Raw genomic sequence first — 21634 nt, 5'->3', positions numbered from 1 at the left:
ATCCACGGAAACGGCTCTTCATGAAGTGATCTCAGCGGTAGAGAAATCTCTGCATCACAAAGAGTACTCACTCATAGCCTTTCTCGATATTGAGGGAGCTTTCAACAACGTTGTACCGGGCGCCATTACAGAAGCCCTGACTGACCTGGGGGTGGACCGTCACTTGGTGATGCTCATTGATCAATTGCTCACATGCAGGACGGTGACATAATCGATGGGATCGTCCGCCCAGTCAAGGTATGTCAACAGAGGCACCCCGCAAGGTGGTGTCCTGTCTCCTCTTCTGTGGAACATAGCAGTCAACAAGATTCTATGTGACCTAGAAGGGGGGGGGCTGCAATGTCGTGGCCTATGCGGACGACGTTGCGATTATCTTCTCGGGGAAATACCCCCAAACACTGTGCGACTTAATGTCCACAAAGCTAGCGCAACTGTCGGATTGGACAGAATCGCGCGGTCTGGGAGTAAATCCCTCAAAAACGGAACTCGTACTATTCACAAATAAATACAAGGTCCCGCCCCTCAACCCTCCAATACTACAAGGATGCAGGCTCTCCTTTAGCGACAGTGCCAGTTACTTAGGGTTGGTAATTGACAAGAAGCTTAGCTGGAACCTGAATGTCAAAGACAGAGTGAAGAAGGCAATGACTGCACTCTACACATGCAAAAAAGCTATTGGGCTAAGATGGGGAATGATCCCAAGCATAGTCCAATGGATATATCAAGCTATAGTTAGACCAATACTACTCTACGGAGTTACGGTGTGGTGGCCGGCCCTATCAAAAAGGGCGATCACCAAGCAACTGGGCAAAGTCCAGCGGACTGCCGCCCTATGCATCAGCGGAGCTCTTCGCACCACCCCAAATGATGCGCTAAATGCCATCCTATGCCTACAGAGCCTTGACCTCGCAGGAAAGGAACGGGCAGAAGCAGCAGCAATACGTCTAAGAGACTCAGATCAATGGGTGACACAGTGCATAGGTCACTCAGCCATATTAAATAATAGCAGTACCGTCCCTCAAAAACAGACTACCAAGTTCCAAGAGAGTACACAGACACTCCCTTCGACACAATCATCCCTCACAGAGACGAATGGCTCGAGGGACTCCCAGGCCCAGATGGGGCCATAAACATCTTCACAGATGGATCAAAGCTGGACGACAGAGTCGGAGGGGGAATCTACTCTGAACAGCTAAGCATAAGGCATTCCTTCAGACTCCCAGATCATTGCAGTGTCTTTCAAGCGGAAGTCATAGCAATCAGGGAGGCTCTAGACTGCCTACAAGCGGCTGCCGTCACGGCAACCAAGCTAAACATTTATAGCGACAGCCAGGCTGCGATCAAATCGCTGAGCGCGATTTCCTCGAACTCGGCCACCGTAGCAGACTGCCGCAAATCTCTGCACGAGATGGCTCAGCAATTTGCTATTAGCCTGATTTGGGTCCCGGGCCACCGGGACATCGAGGGCAACTGTATAGCGGACGAGCTGGCCAGATCTGGCACTACAATCCCCCTTCTCCAAGACAAGGAGGATATCTGTATGCCAATGGCCACCTGTAAGCTCATTATAAGGGAGCAATACAAGCGACTAAACAACGATATGTGGCAAACAGTGCCACGATGTCGCACAACTCGGCAAACATGGCCGACCATGGACATGAAGCGTACCTCCGAGCTCCTCAAGTTAAGCAGGAAAAGGTGCAGCGTGGTCACACGTTCCCTCACGGGACACTGGCTAATAGGCACCCACGCTAACAGGCTGGGGGCCCCACATAACGATTTTTGTCGCAGCTGTAGAGACGAGGAAGAGGAGGAGACAGTGGAACATCTGTTCTGCTCCTGCCCAGCTCTCAGCAGAAGAAGGCTACAGCACCTGGGCTCAGCCTTTCTACACGACATCTCAGAGATGTCCAAACTATGTCCCAGGAGGATAGCGAACTTTGTGAGAGCATCTGGCTGGGATAATTGCTGACAGGAAGTCTCACAACGCAGGAAGGAAATGATCCTATGCGGTATCACAACGGGCCGAAACCGGCCTAAGTGTGACGGGTTCCGAGCGAGCCCGGCAGCCGCCTCAACCTAACCTAACCTAATATACCCCAATACTCATTTTGAGTATCGGGTATAAAAATGACATTGACGTCGTTAACGATAGTGCCCGCCCATCTAGCCCATTGTAAATCTAGCTAAAAAGAGCCCACGCGGTACATAGCGATTTTATTTTAAAAATTAAAAAGGTATAACAAATTGGTAAAAATGCTTTTTTGTTCATGAAAAGCTTACAAATAATACAGTGACCAATAAAAGTCTAAGCATCACACCCATTTAATTAATTGTACATATTCAGAATGGGTGTCAGGCTTAGACTTTGTGGGTCACGGTCAATGGTATGTAGTTCTATGGATTATGCATCACATTTAGCCAATTTCTGAAGAGCGCTCTTGGCAGCAGCCAATTTGGCTTGGTCCTTGTTGGAGCCGAAACCAGTGACCCGAATGATCTTCTCCATGCAGGTGAACTGGCAGTACATCATCACAACGTCCTTGTCTACCAGGGGCGGAACGTAGACGGGATTGGCCAGCTTGTGCTCATGGAGCTGACGAATCGGGCTGATGGGTATATTCTGGGAGAATTCCTTCAGCTCGGGCTCAAACAAATGGTAGATCATCTGCCAGGTTGTCTGCAGATCCCGGCAATCCAAGTAGACGGCCGCGATAAGGGCATCCAGGACATCGCCTAAAGCCTTGGGGACATCTACGTTTTGCGCCAAGTTGAAAGCACCGATGCGTGGACCGTCTTCCGACTCATTTTCCATGGCCAACTCCACTTCATCGTCCAAGTCCAGAATAACGGGCTGCACATCTCTCTCCTCGATCAGAAAACGTACATGATTCGTGACTCTGTGTCCCTGGCTCCCTTGGAATTTCACAAACTTGCTGATGGTCTCAGATAGCAACGCGTTCTCTGCCAGAATGAAGAGGTGCAGCTTGTGGCGCACGCAGATGCAACCCAGTGTCATGTTATTGACCAATGCCGAGCGCAGATCCGTGAGATCGCCCGGACGCAGCTTGGTATTGTTTTCGAAAATGTATGCAGAGATGAGAAAATCGAGTATGGCATCGCCAATGAACTCCAGCTCCTGGTAGCAGCCGGTCAAGCGATTGGTTAGAAACGACGGATGCGTCAGGGCCTGCAAGAGGTAGCCCCGATCCCGGAATTCGTAGCCCAGATTCTGCTCTAAATAGGAGTGGTTGATCAGGAAGCCATCAATATCGTCAGGGCTGGCGTTGGCTCGCATCTTGGTGCTCTTCAACTGAAGATCGAGCAGCTGCGACAATGGCTTATCAACGTCCGGCTTGCAAATGCCGAAGTATTCCAGCATGCGGAAGCCATGTTGCAATCCATAGTTTCTCACAACGACTCCCAGAAGGGCCTCCAGAGTGTCAGCCACCACCTTGTTCTGAACAGCGACCTCACCAAAGAAGTAGTTCACGCCGGAGGAGAAGTCTCGGCCGGCATAATAGCCTTGCTGATTGCTCTTGCAACCTTGCATAAAGCGACGATAGGTATCCTCGTTGCAACGACCTGCCAGAATCTCCTCGTCACTAAGGGCCAGATTGAAGAGATTATGGGGACCAATCAGTTTGGCAAAGCTCGGCTGCTCCGTCCACACATCCAAGACATCTTCGGGCAGATTAATGCTGGGCGGAAGCCACGTTAATCTGGGGTCGAACAGACTGCAGCTAATACGACTGGGAATATCCGTCTCCCTGAGGCAATACATCAGGTTCTTGTTGGACACCAGCCTCTACTTGACCTGCGTGAGCGTGCCTTCGTTCCAGTCGGGATACCTGCTGGCCAGGTAAAGACTGGCACTCATCTTGAGAAACGAGTCACCCAACAGCTCCGCTCGCTCCATATCATAAACATCGGCAGATCCCGCTGTGGTGATGGCCGCCAGGAACTCACCCTGGTGGGCCGGAGTGATGTGATCATCGGAGACGCTCTTCATCAGAACCGGCAACACATTCAACGACTGTGGTTTGGGAGCTGAGCTGGTCGGCGGGAGCAGGGCAGGCCGGGCGGCAGGGGGAATTGCTGGACTCCTGGTCTCATAGATGTTCCCTTTAGGCATCTTGAACTGCGTCTCCAGCCAGAACTCCCTGTCGTCCTGCTCCATTTTGTCGAGAGACGCCACTTGGCCGGATATAAAATTGTTGTAATAGTTCAACTCCACGGTATAGGCGGACATGATGTTCCGGGGTAGGTCTGCGGGTTCCAGGTACTGCTGCCACGAATGTTGTAAGTCGCGTATCTGCAGTGTCTTCATCCCAATCTCAACTTCTTTGCTGGGTAGGGGCTCCAGAATAGAGCGTGACCCTTCTTCATAATCATTGGGAACGGCATTGCCATGGGAATCCACATTGCGGCGCAACGACCAGTCGATCTCCAAGAGCTTTGGCCTATAGTCAACTCCATTTTGAGGCAGATGTTGCAGCCCCAGGTAGGTATTTAAGCGTTGTCGTAAAGCCTCAACATGCAGCATGAAGTGGAGCCGGTTCAAGATGTTGGGTGGAAACACTGCTTCTATCCAGAGGTCGCCGGGGAAATCGAAATTAAAGCAGAGCTCCGGAATGAGGATGATCTTGACCCTGGCCTTGCTCTGGGCCGACGTCTTGCCCCGCTGCTGGACGTAGAAGTTCAGTTGCTCCGTAAGCTCGCGCACCTCGATCAGGAACTGGTCCATGCGAACAATTCCTTCGATGTCATCGCCATACTTGGACGTGGTGAACTCGCCATAGCTCGTGTTCTGGTGGTTGCTTTCCATCAGGCTGCTCGGAGTCAGGTCTCTGCGCACCTTGTGCACGAGCATTCGCTTGCTCGCGAAGTTGGCATACCACTGAGTCACAATTTTCCCCTCATAGTCCTCTGGACGCGGCGCTCGCTGTTCCTTGCGCTGCTTCACACTGACAGGCTTCGGGGTGGGCAGACGCTGGAACTGACGGACCAGCGGCCAGTCCACCACATCCTGATGCTCTGCGCCCACGGCTAGAGACACGATCAGGTAGGAGTTGTCCTTGCCTCGACGATCCAGTACAAAGCAGGGATGCCAGATCTTCAACAGATCGCGGAACAGCATTCCATGGAACTGATGCAGTTGCTCCAGCTGCTCCTGACTTGCAATAACCAGCTCTCGCGGGTGCTCCCTAACCTGCACATGCAATGGGCCCTGGTTGCAGAACAGCGGCATCTTCGAGAGAGGCGGCAGCTGCTTCCTCAGCAGCAACGCAAAGTTCCTACGCGACAGCATGTTGTCGTGGATGTTTTCTGTGTAGTCGTTGCGCTCGAACTGCGGCTCCAAAATGATCTCATAGGCATAACAGACTTCACCCACCCGTGGCCGGCAATCGTAGAACTCCGTCGGACAAGAGGTCTTGAAGGTAGTTTGTGTATCCGGCTTGAGTTACTGCTTGTTTACCTTATCGATAACTAAAAGCACCCAAGGAGGAGAAAGATTAAACAGAATTAGTGGGTATTTGATTGAATAAGACTCACCATCGTCGCTGTATTTCTTCCAGTGGTCAAAGTGAAAGTCGGCTATCGCCGTCACCCGGTCCTTAAGCGTGACGGGAAGGAAACGCTCGTTGAGCTCCCCCGTGGAGTACAGTTTAATGCAGGTCTTAAAGGCTGCCTATTTTTTTGCCGCCTTAACGGAAGTTATGGGATCGCTCTGGAATGATTCGAACATGATTACTGACTGTCGACGCTGGGTAGTCCATTTTGGGCTTACATAAATTTTATCCCGCACGGACGAGCTGAGTGGAAGTTCGATAGAGACGACTTCTTTGCTTGCGGCCTGTTTGCCAAAGAGTTCCCGCTTCTGGTCCCAACTGATTAGTGTGATCCAGGGCTCCACAAAGCCGAATGCATCCGAGGGCAGGCTCTGGCAGTAGCTGTGGAGCAGTATCAGGGCACTGCTAGGCAGCAGCACGGCACCTTTTTCGTTTATAAATGGTGGGATCAATTCGTGGAAGTGATCGGCTATCTCTTGCATCAGGGGTTCGGCCCGATCCAGGACGCGATCCTTTAAATACTCTCCGATGTCGTTATGGGCTTGGCGATATTGATTGATTTGTTGGTTGGTTTTTATGCGGTCAAGCTCTGAGGAAAAAAGCACAAACTGGGCCTCCTTGGATCGAGCCCGCCCCTTCGTCTGCACGTACATGTTAAATGTCTTTAAAGGATCCAGGATCAACACGTAATTGCAGGCCTTTACATCGATGCCTTCCTCTCGAACGCTCGAACAGACCATCAGGTTGGCTTCGCCATCCCTAAATTGATGAATGGCCTTTGATGGGGATTGCGACAGGGGAGAATAATATACTTTTAATATAATGTTCTGTGCTGAGGCCCGAGGCATAACGTACCGACTTTTGCCACTTGCGCTCCAGGACGCTCTCACAATCCGCTGAAACTGAGTTGCGGCCCACCATAAACTGCGGCACGAGAATATCGCGCAGCGCCGGAATAACCGCAATGAACTTCTTCAACAATTGGTATATGCATTTGCTCGTATACCGGCGCTCAACGAAGACCAAGCAGCAAATATCCTTGGCATCCTTGCCCGAGAACGTTTTCTGCACGTAATGCAAAAATCTCTGCACCTTGGGAGTCGAAAAGTTCATGATGGTTTCCTCCGTGTGGACTGCGTCATCGGGTTCCGTATCATCGTCGACCAAATCGCGAAGCTTTTTCTTTAGCATGTGATTGATCCGGTTACACAGACAGATGGCCAACTTATATATGTGGGTCAGGGCAAGGGTTTCCGACTGATGCAGCTTGATTTCAAACTCTAGAATCACCGATACTATGGCCATGGCTGCCGCATATACGCCGTAGTGCTCCAGCTGGTACTGGAAGTCGTTGAGCAGAGTCTTTATATATCCTTTCTTGTGCGGATCGCGGGGGGTCGACAGTCCCTTGGAATAGCGCGTAGGCTGTTTGCCAATCTCCAAATCGTCTAGGCGTACGTAGAAGTGCTCAATGAATCTATGTATGGCGTGCCCGATCACAAGGCTCCCCACTTGGTCTGGATAAGTCACTAAACACTCCCTTTTTTTGGTGGAGTAGCTGCAAAAAATAAACAGAACTGCTATAGCGTGATTTCTTCTATGGAAATGACTTAAAAGGTCTCACAGCATCACGTTTTTCAATTCCTCCGTGTCGGACACGGTGATGATATTGCTTCTGTAGGTCGTCTCCAGCTCTCTGAGCTTTTGAGCGACCAGCTTAAATTCGTTGCCTTTAATGAGTACACCCGTCAGTCCCAAAACGCGCGGCAGTGGCGTGTTTCGGTCAGCGAGTAAAAACAGATGCATGAACTCATGGTAGGGATGGTGGCCAGTGCCATGGTGGCACTCGTCTATAATCACGATGCTCACAGAGCTCAGCTCCAAGTACTTCTGGGTGACCATATTCAACATGACTTGGGCTGTGCCCACCAGAACCTATTGTCGTTGCAAGATATAAGAAAATTCAATTACAAAACGAGGGGGAACGTTGTGAGTTGCTGCGGAGACCGCAACTCTAAATTTATACCCGATACTAAGTCAGTACGGCTCTCCTCCGGCAGACGCCGCTAATATTAAACGACACGACAAAGAGTGCGTGCGAGAGAGACAGAAAATCAGTCTGAGCTTGACGTCGGGGGCTGCGTAGCCAGTGCAAATTGATTGTTTCCTTTGGGCGGAAAAGGCTGGGGCGAAATTCGGAGATGAACGTTTTATAGTTAGATCTAACAGAAGTGCGGATACCAAATTTGGTTACTCTAGCCTTAATAGTCTCTGAGATTTGAGGATGCCCCAGATTTTCGTCCTTTGCGGGGGCGGAAGGGGGTGTGGCGAAATTTGGACACGAAACGGTCAAGGTCCGATATCACAGGAGTGTGGATACCAAATTTGGTTGCTCTGGCTCTTATAGGTTCTGAGATCCTTGAACTCATATTTTGCAATTGACAAAACCGACCATGAAACCTGTGTGTTAGAGAGAGACAGAGCGAGAAAGAATGAAATTGTTTTCTTGATTCTGGCTATAATCATTATTCGATCTGGTTCAGATTTTGCACTGTAGAAGATATGGTCATCCTCACCGATTCTGCGTTTTTGGTTTTATCGTATCTTTAAAAATGTGGATGCCACAGATTTTCGTGCTTTGTGGGGGCGGAAGTGGGCGGGGCGAAGTTTGGAAATATTTTTGTAGCAGTGACATATCACAGAAGTCTGGATCCAAAACATCGTTGCTCTAGATCTTATAGTCTTTGAGAACTAGGCGCTGAAGGGGACGGACGGACGGACGGACGGACGGACGGACGGACGGACAGACGGACAGACGGACAGACAGACAGGGCTCAATCGACTCGGCTGTTGATGCTGATCAAGAATATATATACTTTATGGGGTCGGAAACGATTCCTACTGGACGTTACACACATCCACTTTTACCACAAATCTAATATACCCCAATACTCATTTTGAGTATCGGGTATAAAAATGACATTGACGTCGTTGACGATAGTGCCCGCCCATCTAGCCCATTGTAAATCTAGCTAAAACGAGCCCACGCGGTACATAGCGATTTTATTTTACATATTAAAAAGGTATAACAAATTGGTAAAAATGATTTTTTGTTCATGAAAAGCTTACAAATAATACAGTGACCAATAAAAGTCTAAGCATCACACCCATTTAATTAATTGTACATATTCAGAATGGGTGTCAGGCTTAGACTTTGTGGGTCACGGTCAATGGTATGTAGTTCTATGGATTATGCATCACATTTAGCAATTTCTGAAGAGCGCTCTTGACAGCAGCCAATTTGGCTTGGTCCTTGTTGGAGCCGAAACCAGTGTCCCGAATGGTCTTCTCCATGCAGGTGAACTGGCAGTACATCATCACAACGTCCTTGTCTACCAGGGGCGGACCGTAGACGTGATTGGCCAGCTTTTGCTCATGGAGCTGACGAATCGGGCTGATGGGTATATCCTGGGAGAATTCCTTCAGCTCGGGCTCAAACAAATGGTAGATCATCTGCCAGGTTGTCTGCAGATCCCGGCAATCCAGGTAGACGGCCGCGATAAGGGCATCCAGGACATCGCCTAAAGCCTTGGGGACATCTACGTTTTGCGCCAAGTTGAAAGCACCGATGCGTGGACCGTCTTCCGACTCATTTTCCATGGCCATCTCCACTTCATCGTCCAAGTCCAGAATAACGGGCTGCACATCTCTCTCCTCGATCAGAAAACGTACATGATTCGTGACTCTGTGTCCCTGGCTCCCTTGGAATTTCACAAGCTTGCTGATGGTCTCAGATAGCAACGCGTTCTCTGCCAGAATGAAGAGGTGCAGCTTGTGGCGCACGCAGATGCAACCCAGTGTCATGTTATTGACCAATGCCGAGCGCAGATCCGTGAGCTCGCCCGGACGCAGCTTGGTATTGTTTTCGAAAATGTATGCAGAGATGAGAAAATCGAGTATGGCATCGCCAATGAACTCCAGCTACTGGTAGCAGCCGGTCAAGCGATTGGTTGGAAACGACGGATGCGTCAGGGCCTGCAAGAGGTAGCCCCGATCCCGGAATTCGTAGCCCAGATTCTGCTCTAAATAGGAGTGGTTGATCAGGAAGCCATCAATATCGTCAGGGCTCGCGTTGGCTCGCATCTTGGTGCTCTTCAACTGAAGATCGAGCAGCTGCGACAATGGCTTATCAACGTCCGGCTTGCAAATGCCGAAGTATTCCAGCATGCGGAAGCCATGTTGCAATCCATAGTTTCTCACAACGACTCCCAGAAGGGCCTCCAGAGTGTCAGCCACCACCTTGTTCTGAACAGCGACCTCACCAAAGAAGTAGTTCACGCCGGAGGAGAAGTCTCGGCCGGCATAATAGCCTTGCTGATTGCTCTTGCAACCTTGCATAAAGCGACGATAGGTATCCTCGTTGCAACGACCTGCCAGAATCTCCTCGTCACTAAGGGCCAGATTGAAGAGATTATGGGGACCAATCAGTTTGGCAAAGCTCGGCTGCTCCGTCCACACATCCAAGACATCTTCGGGCAGAATAATGCTGGGCGGAAGCCACGTTAATCTGGGGTCGAACAGACTGCAGCTAATACGACTGGGAATATCCGTCTCCCTGAGGCAATACATCAGGTTCTTGTTGGACACCAGCCTCGACTTGACCTGCGTGAGCGTGCCTTCGTTCCAGTCGGGATACCTGCTGGCCAGGTAAAGACTGGCACTCATCTTGAGAAACGAGTCACCCAACAGCTCCGCTCGCTCCATATCATAAACATCGGCAGATCCCGCTGTGGTGATGGCCGCCAGGAACGCACCCTGGTGGGCCGGAGTGATGTGATCATCGGAGACGCTCTTCATCAGAACCGGCAACACATTCAACGACTGTGGTTTGGGAGCTGAGCTGGTCGGCGGGAGCAGGGCAGGCCGGGCGGCAGGGGGAATTGCTGGACTCCTGGTCTCATAGATGTTCCCTTTAGGCATCTTGAACTGCGTCTCCAGCCAGAACTCCCTGTCGTCCTGCTCCATTTTGTCAAAAGACGCCACTTGGCCGGATATAAAATTGTTGTAATAGTTCAACTCCACGGTAGAGGCGGACATGATGTTCCGGGGTAGGTCTACCGGTTCCAGGTACTGCTGCCACGAATGTTGTAAGTCGCGTATCTGCAGTGTCTTCATCCCAATCTCAACTTCTTTGATGGGTAGGGGCTCAAGAATGGAGCGTGACCCTTCTTCATAATCATTGGGAACGGCATTGCCATGGGAATCCACGTTGCGGCGCAACGACCAGTCGATCTCCAAGAGCTTTGGCCTATAGTCAACTTCATTTTGAGGCAGATGTTGCAGCCCCAGGTAGGTATTGAAGCGTTGTCGTAATGCCTCAGCATGCAGCATGAAGTGGAGCCGGTTCAAGATGTTGGGTAGAAACACTGCTTTTATCCAGAGGTCGCCGGGGAAATCGAAATTAAAGCAGAGCTCCGGAATGAGGATGATCTTGACCCTGGCCTTGCTCTGGGCCGACGTCTTGCCCCGCTGCTGAACATAGAAGTTCAGTTGCTCCGTAAGCTCGCGCACCTCGATCAGGAACTGGTCCATGCGAACAATTCCTTCGATGTCATCGCCATACTTGGACGTGGTGAACTCGCCATAGCTCGTGTTCTGGTGGTTGCTTTCCATCAGGCTGCTCGGAGTCAGGTCTCTGCGCACCTTGTGCACGAGCATTCGCTTGCTCGCGAAGTTGGCATACCACTGAGTCACAATTTTCCCCTCATAGTCCTCTGGACGCGGCGCTCGCTGTTACTTGCGCTTCTTAAAACTGACAGGCTTCGGGGTGGGCAGACGCTGGAACTGACGGACCAGCGGCCAGTCCACCACATTCTGATGCTCTGCGCCCACGGCTAGAGACACGATCAGGTAGGAGTTGTCCTTGCCTCGACGATCCACTACAAAGCAGGGATGCCAGATCTTCAACAGATCGCGGAACAGCATTCCATGGAACTGATGCAGTTGCTCCAGCTGCTCCGCACTTGCAATAACCAGCTCTCGCGGGTGCTCCACTGCGGCTCCAAAATGATCTCATAGGCATAACAGACTTCACCCACCCGTGGCCGGCAATCGTAGAACTCCGTCGGACAAGAGGTCTTGAAGGTAGTTTGTGTATCCGGCTTGAGTTACTGCTTGTTTACCTTATCGATAACTAAAAGCACCCAAGGAGGAGAAAGATTAAACAGAATTAGTGGGTATTTGATTGAATAAGACTCACCATCGTCGCTGTATTTCTTCCAGTGGTCAAAGTGAAAGTCGGCTATCGCCGTCACCCGGTCCTTAAGCGTGACGGGAAGGAGTACAGTTTAATGCAGGTCTTAAAGGCTGCCGATATTTTTGCCGCCTTAACGGAAGTTATGGGATCGCTCTGGAATGATTCGAACATGATTACTGACTGTCGACGCTGGGTAGTCCATTTTGGGCTTACATAAATTTTATCCCGCACGGACGAGCTGAGTGGAAGTTCGATAGAGACGACTTCTTTGCTTGCGGCCTGTTTGCCAAAGAGTTCCCGCTTCTGGTCCCAACTGATTAGTGTGATCCAGGGCTCCACAAAGCCGAATGCATCCGAGGGCAGGCTCTGGCAGTAGCTGTGGAGCAGTATCAGGGCACTGCTAGGCAGCAGCACGGCACCTTTTTCGTTTATAAATGGTGGGATCAATTCGTGGAAGTGATCGGCTATCTCTTGCATCAGGGGTTCGGCCCGATCCAGGACGCGATCCTTTAAATACTCTCCGATGTCGTTATGGGCTTGGCGATATTGATTGATTTGTTGGTTGGTTTTTATGCGGTCAAGCTCTGAGGAAAAAAGCACAAACTGGGCCTCCTTGGATCGAGCCCGCCCCTTCGTCTGCACGTACATGTTAAATGTCTTTAAAGGATCCAGGATCAACACGTAATTGCAGGCCTTTACATCGATGCCTTCCTCTCGAACGCTCGAACAGACCATCAGGTTGGCTTCGCCATCCCTAAATTGATGAATGGACTTTGATGGGGATTGCGACAGGGGAGAATAATATACTTTTAATATAATGTTCTGTGCTGAGGCCCGAGGCATAACGTACCGACTTTTGCCACTTGCGCTCCAGGACGCTCTCACAATCCGCTGAAACTGAGTTGCGGCCCACCATAAACTGCGGCACGAGAACATCGCGCAGCGCCGGAATAACCGCAATGAACTTCTTCAACAATTGGTATATGCATTTGCTCGTATACCGGCGCTCAACGAAGACCAAGCAGCAAATATCCTTGGCATCCTTGCCCAAAAACGTTTTCTGCACGTAATGCAAAAATCTCTGCGCCTTGGGAGTCGAAAAGTTCATGATGGTTTCCTCCGTGTGGACTGCATCATCGGGTTCCGTATCATCGTCGACCAAATCGCGAAGCTTTTTCTTTAGCATGTGATTGATCCGGTTACACAGACAGATGGCCAACTTATATATGTGGGTCAGGGCAAGGGTTTCCGACTGATGCAGCTTGATTTCAAACTCTAGAATCACCGATACTATGGCCATGGCTGCCGCATATACGCCGTAGTGCTCCAGCTGGTACTGGAAGTCGTTGAGCAGAGTCTTTATATATCCTTTCTTGTGCGGATCGCGGGGGGTCGACAGTCCCTTGGAATAGCGCGTAGGCTGTTTGCCAATCTCCAAATCGTCTAGGCGTACGTAGAAGTGCTCAATGCATCTATGTATGGCGTGCCCGATCACAAGGCTCCCCACTTGGTCTGGATAAGTCACTAAACACTCCCTTGGTTTGGTGGAGTAGCTGCAAAAAATAAACAGAACTGCTATAGCGTGATTTCTTCTATGGAAGGTCTCACAGCATCACGTTTTTCAATTCCTCCGTGTCGGACACGGTGATGATATTGCTTCTGTAGGTCGTCTCCAGCTCTCTGAGCTTTTGAGCGACCAGCTTAAATTCGTTGCCTTTAATGAGTACACCCGTCAGCCCCAAAACGCGCGGCAGTGGCGTGTTTCGGTCAGCGAGTAAAAACAGATGCATGAACTCATGGTAGGGATGGTGGCCAGTGCCATGGTGGCACTCGTCTATAATCACGATCCTCACAGAGCTCAGCTCCAAGTACTTCTGGGTGACCATATTCAACATGACTTGGGCTGTGCCCACCAGAACCTATTGTCGTTGCAAGATATAAGAAAATTCAATTAGAAACGAGGGGGAACGTTGTGAGTTGCTGCGGAGACCGCAACTCTAAATTTATACCCGATACTAAGTCAGTACGGCTCTCCTCCGGCAGACGCCGCTAATATTAAACGACACGACAAAGAGTGCGTGCGAGAGAGACAGAAAATCAGTCTGAGCTTGACGTCGGGGGCTGCGTAGCCAGTGCAAATTGATTTGTTCCTTTTGGCTATAAAAATTATCTGATCTGATCCAGATTCAGCAATCTGATAGATATGGTCATTATCTATGATTCTGCGTTTTTAGTTTTCTCGAATGTGCAATATTGTGGATGCAACAGATTTTCGTCCTTTGTGGGGGCGGAAAAGGGTGGAACGAAATTCTGAGATATACGTTTTATAGTAAGATCTAACAGAAGTGCGGATACCAAATTTGGTTACTCTAGCCTTAATAGTCTCTGAGATTTGTGGATGTCCCAGATTTTCGTCCTTTGCGGGGGCGGAAGGGGGTGTGGCGAAATTTGGACACGAAACGGTCAAGGTCCGATATCACAGGAGTGTGGATACCAAATTTGGTTGCTCTGGCTCTTATAGGTTCTGAGATCCTTGAACTCATATTTTGCAATTGACAAAACCGACCATGAAACCTGTTTGTTAGAGAGAGACAGAGCGAGAAAGAATGAAATTGTTTTCTTGATTCTGGCTATAATCATTATTCGATCTGGTTCAGATTTTGCACTGTAGAAGATATGGTCATCCTCACCGATTCTGCGTTTTTGGTTTTATCGTATCTTTAAAAATGTGGATGCCACAGATTTTCGTCCTTTGTGGGGGCGGAAGTGGGCGGGGCGAAGTTTGGAAATATTTTTGTAGCAGTGACATATCACAGAAGTCTGGGTCCAAAACATCGTTGCTCTAGATCTTATAGTCTTTGAGAACTAGGCGCTGAAGGGGACGGACGGACAGACGGACAGACAGACAGGGCTCAATCGACTCGGCTATTGATGCTGATCAAGAATATATATACTTTATGGGGTCGGAAACGATTCCTTCTGGACGTTACACACATCCACTTTTACCACAAATCTAATATACCCCAATACTCATTTTGAGTATCGGGTATAAAAAAAAGCCAGGGCCAAATTTGTAAAGCACTTGGAAGCACAAATACTAGTGCATCCGATCTATATAAACGAATATCAGAAATGCATATTGGTTTGATGAGGCGTCATGAGCTCGACACTAACTTGGCTATCGCTTATTTCGTGGCTCCATTTTATCTTCGACCAGTCGTCGACGCCCTGCTGCCCCACAAAGAACCCCACTTTGAGATTTGAGAACTTCCTCTCGGCCATTGCCTGCTGGCGGGCTAGCTCGACTGTATTGCACATAAATATAGCTCGTTTTCCGCCCTCCTCGATTGATCTGTAGGAGTGTAAACAAATCCGAGAATTCAGTTCAACAGCTACATATGTATTTGCTTATGTATGAGTGTGTCTTTGGAGAATCGCTTCAGGGCCAGGATGGCCACGTATGTTTTGCCAGATCCGGTCGGCAAGTAGATTATCCCATTGTTCTTCATAATATTATCCACGAGACGCAGCTGATAGCTGCGAGGCTGCAACAAATGCGAATGCATTTTTACAATTCAGCAAAAAGTATAAACTTATGTACATGGTATATGCACTGGAATTTATATTATTTATACCTTTATTTCGGATTCCCCACTATGCACGTTGTCTGCCATGATGATCCTATTTGCTCCGGGTGCCAGCTGGAAGTGATGAAACAAAATAAAATTCCGTGACTGCACGCACAAGCTCGCCAACTAAGATGATTGCTGACGTGGCTATAATGACACAGAAGGTTTTTCTGGATGTCGCCAGCTACTAGCTGGAAGTACGGGGATTTACATTTTTTTTCCAGTCACCGTTCTCTGTGTGCGGAAAACACCGCGATGGACGCGCAGGTTGACCGGCAAATGTCTCGCCTCACCTTTGTTTTAATTGAACTTTGTTCCACCGATATATTGTATTGAACAAGTATTTGATCAGATAAGATAATAAATTCCAAGAGCTGAATAAATAAATTGCCAAAAAAAGAAAAAAAGAAAATGAAGTCCTGTCCCTCAGTATTATCACTAACCATACAGTATGTATGTATTGTTAGTGGTATTATCCGCGGGCTTATCGCAAAATATACCGTCCGACCCTCAGAAATATATCGAAATGTACCGTCTCATTTAAAAAATAAACCGTAAATATACTGACGAATTCAATTTCTATTTTACATATTCCTCGTTTATGATATTCCGTAGAATATTACTAGCTATATAGAACATTAAGCCATGCCCACATAATTTTATCCGATTAGTGAATTTATTTGCGAATTGACTAGTTTATTTTAAACACTTGCTTTTATTGGATCTTGTCTAAAAGAAGGTATTAGTGAAATAGGTCAACCAAAAAACGCTTTTAGCGAAATAAGTCAAAAGAACGCTTGTTCGTCCGATCTTAGAATACGGCTCCTGTGTATGGTGCCCTCAGTACAAAGTACACCAGGACCGTATAGAATCAGTACAGAAAAACTTTTTACTCTTTGCTCTGCGGGGCTTTAACTGGGATGCGGGTGTAAGACTCCCATCTTACTCTAGTAGACTACTATTAGTAAACCTCCCATCCTTAGTTAACCGTAGAAAAATGCTTGGTGTGATATTTATGCACAACTTGATAAGGGGTGACATGGACAGCCCTGATCTGTTGAGCCGCATAAACTTCACGATTCCTATTAGACTGACTAGAAATTTTATACCGTTGTTCCTTCCACTTTGTAGATCAAATTATTCCTTGCATGAACCGTTTAGGGTCTTATGCTCGGATTATAATTCCCTCTACCATATTATATCCACCACTAATTGTCTTCCTCTTATTAAATTATTAATCCTTACACACCTTTCTATTAATTAGTAACTGTAGTGGTATTTGTACTTTGATTGCATGCTTAGTTTCTTAGTAAGTTTAGTACTAATTTTCCTCGAATGTTAGTCTAATAGCTATCTTTCTTGCATGTTCGCGTTTGGTTCGGCTACGCACCGCGCGTCATGCGGCAGCGCCCCTCGGTCGGTTGGGCGGGAGGAGGGCTGCGTTTTGCCTCGGGTCCGCGCGTAACAGCCTTCTGCTGGTGTCACACGGGCCACTTGACGGTGCAGTAACTGCATCGCCTCTTGAAAGATGCAGTCATTGCATGTAAACGTCCACACAAAAACGAGGCTAGTCGTTCATATTGCTCAATTTAGAGATTCCGTTGAATAATTCTGGCTAACTAAAACCCTTAGTTCGGCTCACATAATTTTAGGCCGTTGATAAATACATTTTCTACAAAATTGGTTAGTTTTTAGTCCTTGCTTTTTTTGTATTTTGACTTAAACAAGGTTTAAACAAAATAGTTCAACAAAAAAACAGTCGCAATGTTGCTGGTATTTAAAGACATGATGCGTGTATATCCCTTTGTATACCCTGTTTTCCAAAATGTTTTTAAAACGTAATTGATGAAGAAATTTTCTTAAATTGATATGTGTTAGACATATTCATGCATGATTATTCTTGGTCTCTGTAGAAAGAAATCATTGAAATAGGTATATTCCAGAAGGGTATTTCATTGTTGCTATCGATAAACGGGAAAACTACCAACTGCTGAAAAACTGCACCTCGAATGAAATGCTGCTGGACTGCCAACCTGCTTTAAGTAGAGCGCAAAGTATGAAAGTGAATGAAAAAACACCAATGTTTAAAAAAAAAATGTATTTAAATAATGTATTAAAATAATTTAAATATTTGTATTTAAAATAAACTTTAAATTTAAGCCCAGCTATGGTTTACAAACGAATCAATCGCAGCTGTACAAGTACACTTTCAAGTTCAAGTGCGGCTTGGAAGTGCAGTAATTCTTATCAGCAAACAGCTTTGCATTAGCTTCCGGATTTGAACAGTTAATTAATTCACATTTCGTTTGCGATCTCAGTTTAATTTTGATTGCAATGTGCATGGTTCGGAGAATACGACTCACAATGGAAAACTATTTCGTTTTACTGCTGATTCTTTTGGCTGTACCTTGGTCCTTTGAGGCCACCCCCAAGCTTAAGCCAACCAAGGCTGCCATTATAGACTTGAAGAACAAAACTGAAGTAGTACCGTCAAGTAGCATGCCCATTGCCAATGTCACAGCCGTGCACGAGAAGTTGGCAGAAGTCCACATTGATCAGCACAAAACCATTCGCATTAGCAAAGGAGATCTGGATGATCTATTAGACGTTTATATGGGTAAAATAGCAGAGAGTGCAGCCACCATCAAGGACAGAGAAAATGAAATAAACAAGCTTCAACGTAACTAAAGAACATTTTATTCAGATCAAAATGGCATCAAAATATAATCAAAATTCGCTAAGTTGCTCCGACAAGTCCACAACAGTCGACCCATCTTCGCCATCTTCGTCAGTCTGATGTGAGTGCAGACCTTCAAAGTCATAATGTTCAATCAAGTAACCGACAATAGTGCATTCGGACTCCATCATCATCTCCCAACGGCGCATGGGGTCGAAAGTGCTGATGCCCATGCCTTTGTATGTCTTTTGAAGAACTGGACCAGCATCGCAACCAGCTATGAGACGAAAAATCTCATCATCCTGGCTTATTATGCACGATGTCAGATCGTATATCTTGCCATTGAAAGCCGTGTATGTTGGCTTATTATCTTTTCCATTAAATGTGGAAAGCTGTTGCAAGGTGAGCTTTAAAGGCTCACGGAAAACGTCCGGTTCTTCCTCATCAGCTGGCTTTTTCCAAATCTTTGAGATGCTTTTGCTGGCACAGTAACCGAGGACGAAGGAAATCAACATCTTTCAAACCAAGGAACACACTGACGACGATCTACTGAAGAGATTTGAGAATCTCACAGAATATACAGCCAAACTGAAGGAAAAGGCGGATCAAATCAAGGAACTCGAGCAGAAGGTCAAGGTCTACCAGACCAGATTGAAGAGGAAACAGCACGTGTTGAGTGATTTAAAAAAACAGAACACCTCCAGTGCGGCATTGATCGATCATCTGAGAGCCAAAGTCGTATATTTTGAAGGTAAATTCAGGGAGAAGAAGGACGACCTGTTGGCAGACTGGGAGGCAGCCACCACCTCTTGTATGCCCTACGGCATGTCGTCTGGGATTCATTTGATCCATTTGCCAGGGTTCCTGCCCTTTCTGGTGTCCTGTGAGGGTCTCACGGCCGCCGGTCCTGGATGGATGGCTATTCACCGTCGACTGGATGGCTCTGTGAACTTCTATCGCAACTGGGATAAGTACAGGAAAGGGTTTGGCAAGCTCAACGGGGAGTTCTTTATTGGCCTCAAAAAACTGCACCGCCTGACCAGCTCCCAGCCTCATGAGCTCCAGCGACGCGTTACGCACCCATGACAAGATGAAATTCTCAACCTTCGATAGGGATAACGATGAATTTACGCATATGAATTGCGCCGAGTATCACCACGGAGCCTGGTGGTACGACTTCTGTTCGCGAAGGTAATTAATCCGTCCACTGAGTATCACACAAACACATACGAATTATTCAGTTAATATCCTCTTCCCATAGCAATTTGAATGGCAAGTACTTCAAGGGCGAGATGGACAATGTCCAGGGCATTTTCTGGGAGCAATGGTATAGCTTCAGATCTCTGAGATCCGTACAGATGCTAGTCCGTCCAAAGAGCCAAATGGAGCTGAACGATTTACCGAGGACCAAGCGTACAGTACCCCTAAAAATTTATTAAAATGAATCCCACCATCAGCTCAACACACACGAATGCCCATTATTTTTAATAATTTACGCGTATTATGTTTGTTTCTAGAGGCTTTAAGAGCATTGTTAAACCAGATAAATCTCAATACGAAGCCGAGCGCCAAACGCCGAACCCCATTCGTCTTTGTTATTTACTCTTCCGACGCCCGCCCCCCCGCCACCATTCGACAGTTGATTAGCTTTCGACTTTTCGCCCTCTCCCGCGTACAATAATTACTTCGTTACAGTTCACTGCAGTTCGCTGCTCTAGACATTTGTTTATTCGCGCACAAGTGATTAGTGCAATTAATTCTCATTTTCATTTGTGCTCGCTTTTCGTTCGCTGTTGCAACAATTTAATGAAATCTAATTGAGCTCTGACTCTGGTCTTGAAGTGCTTCTATGGGCCTGGTCTGGTCTGCCCCACCATTTGTCACTTGCACTTTTATTGCCGAGGGACCGCTGTGGGAGTGGAGAAACTCAATTGGAGTAAATAAAGGCTTGACAAATTAGCCAAAGTCGAGGCATAAAATATAAATGAATATCGATGCGACGGAGGATTTGTGGTCTGAGAAGAACAATTTTTATTTAAATTGAGTTTATTCCAGTTTCATACAGAATCTTACAGATCTTTGGAACATTTAAACATTTGTTGTTTCCTCCAATGTTACTTTACTCTAATTTGTAGTTTCTAAGGCACTTAATATATGTATCTGCAGAGGCCTGAACAGAAGCCACCGCTGTTGCATGGACACTCGGATCAAATGAATGTAGAGTGCACTCTGCACTTTATTGTAAATATAAACGAGGGGGAACGTTGTGAGTTGCTGCGGACACCGCAACTCTACAGTTATCCCCGATACTTAGTCAGTATGGCTCTCCTCCGGCAGACGCCGCTAATATTAAACGACACGACAAAGAGTGCGTGCGAGAGAGACAGAAAATCAGTCTGAGCGTGACGTCGGGCGCTGCGTAGCCAGTGCAAATTGATTTGTTCCTTTTGGGTATAAAAATGATCCGATCTGATCCAGATTTAGCAGTCTGACCACATTATCTATGATTCTGCGTTTTTAGTTTTCTCGAATGTGCAATATTGTGGATGCAACAGATTTTCGTCCTTTGTGGGGCGGAAGGGGGTGGGGCGAAATTCTGAGATATACGTTTTATAGTGAGATCTAACAGAAGTGCGGATACCAAATTTGGTTACTCTAGCCTTAATAGTCTTAATAGGGCGGAAGGGGGTGTGGCGAAATTTGGACACGAAACGGTCAAGGTCCGATATCACAGGAGTGTGGATACCAAATTTGGTTGCTCTGGCTCTTATAGGTTCTGAGATCCTTGAACTCATATTTTGCAATTGGCAAAGCCGACCATGAAACCTATGTTTTAGAGAGAGACAGAGCGAGAAAGAATGAAATTGTTTTCTTGATTTTGGCTATAAAAATTATACGATCTGGTTTAGATTTTACACTCTAGAACATATAGTCATCCTCTACGGTTCTGCGTTTTTAGCTTTTTCGTATCTTTAAAAATGTGGATGCCACAGATTTTCGTCCTTTGTGGGGGCGGAAGTGGGCGGGGCGAAGTTTTGAAATATTTTTGTAGCAGTGACATCTCGCAGAAGTCTGGATACAAAACATCGTTGCTCTAGCTCTTATAGTCTTTGAGCACTAGGCGCTGAAGGGGACGGACAGACGGACAGACGGACGGACGGACAGACGGACAGACAGGCATGGCTCAATCGACTCGGCTTTTGATGATCAAGAATATATATACTTTATGGGGTCGGAAACGATTCCTTCTGGACCAATACTCATTTTGAGTATCGGGTATAAAAATGTATTTAAATAATGTATTAAAATAATTTAATTATTTGTATTTAAAATAAACTTTAAATTTAAGGCCAGCTATGGTTAACAAACGAATCAAACGCAGCTGTACAAGTACACTTTCAAGTTCAAGTGCGGCTTGGAAGTGCAGTAATTCTTATCAGCAAACAGCTGCATTAGCTTCCGGATTTGAACAGTTAATTCATTCAAAATGCATTTCGTT

General features: G+C 47.2%; 1 protein-coding gene and 3 pseudogenes across 1 annotated transcript; 1 reads left to right on the top strand and 3 right to left on the bottom strand.

Moving 5' to 3' along the window:
- Positions 1 to 2246: 2246 nt before the first annotated feature.
- On the bottom strand, positions 2247 to 8629 carry LOC117190384 (annotated as a pseudogene).
- A 194-nt stretch (positions 8630 to 8823) lies between these two features.
- On the bottom strand, positions 8824 to 15879 carry LOC117191035 (annotated as a pseudogene).
- Positions 15880 to 18131: 2252 nt separating this feature from the next.
- On the bottom strand, positions 18132 to 18650 carry LOC117191032. Its single transcript, XM_033396002.1, has one exon. It carries the CDS (start codon positions 18648 to 18650, stop codon positions 18186 to 18188), a length of 465 nt encoding a protein of 154 aa, XP_033251893.1. The 3' UTR covers positions 18132 to 18185.
- A 4-nt stretch (positions 18651 to 18654) lies between these two features.
- LOC117190383 lies at positions 18655 to 19739 on the top strand (annotated as a pseudogene).
- Positions 19740 to 21634: the final 1895 nt, after the last annotated feature.

Source organism: Drosophila miranda (genome assembly GCF_003369915.1).
Source record: "Drosophila miranda strain MSH22 chromosome Y unlocalized genomic scaffold, D.miranda_PacBio2.1 Contig_Y1_pilon, whole genome shotgun sequence".
Classification (NCBI taxonomy): Eukaryota; Metazoa; Arthropoda; class Insecta; order Diptera; family Drosophilidae; genus Drosophila; species Drosophila miranda.
This window is presented reverse-complemented; position numbering and strand designations above follow the sequence as displayed.

Bases quoted from the DNA above. Each gene is read 5' to 3' on its own strand.
- LOC117191032 (XM_033396002.1), bottom strand. From the start codon at position 18,650: ATGTTGATTTCCTTCGTCCTCGGTTACTGTGCCAGCAAAAGCATCTCA.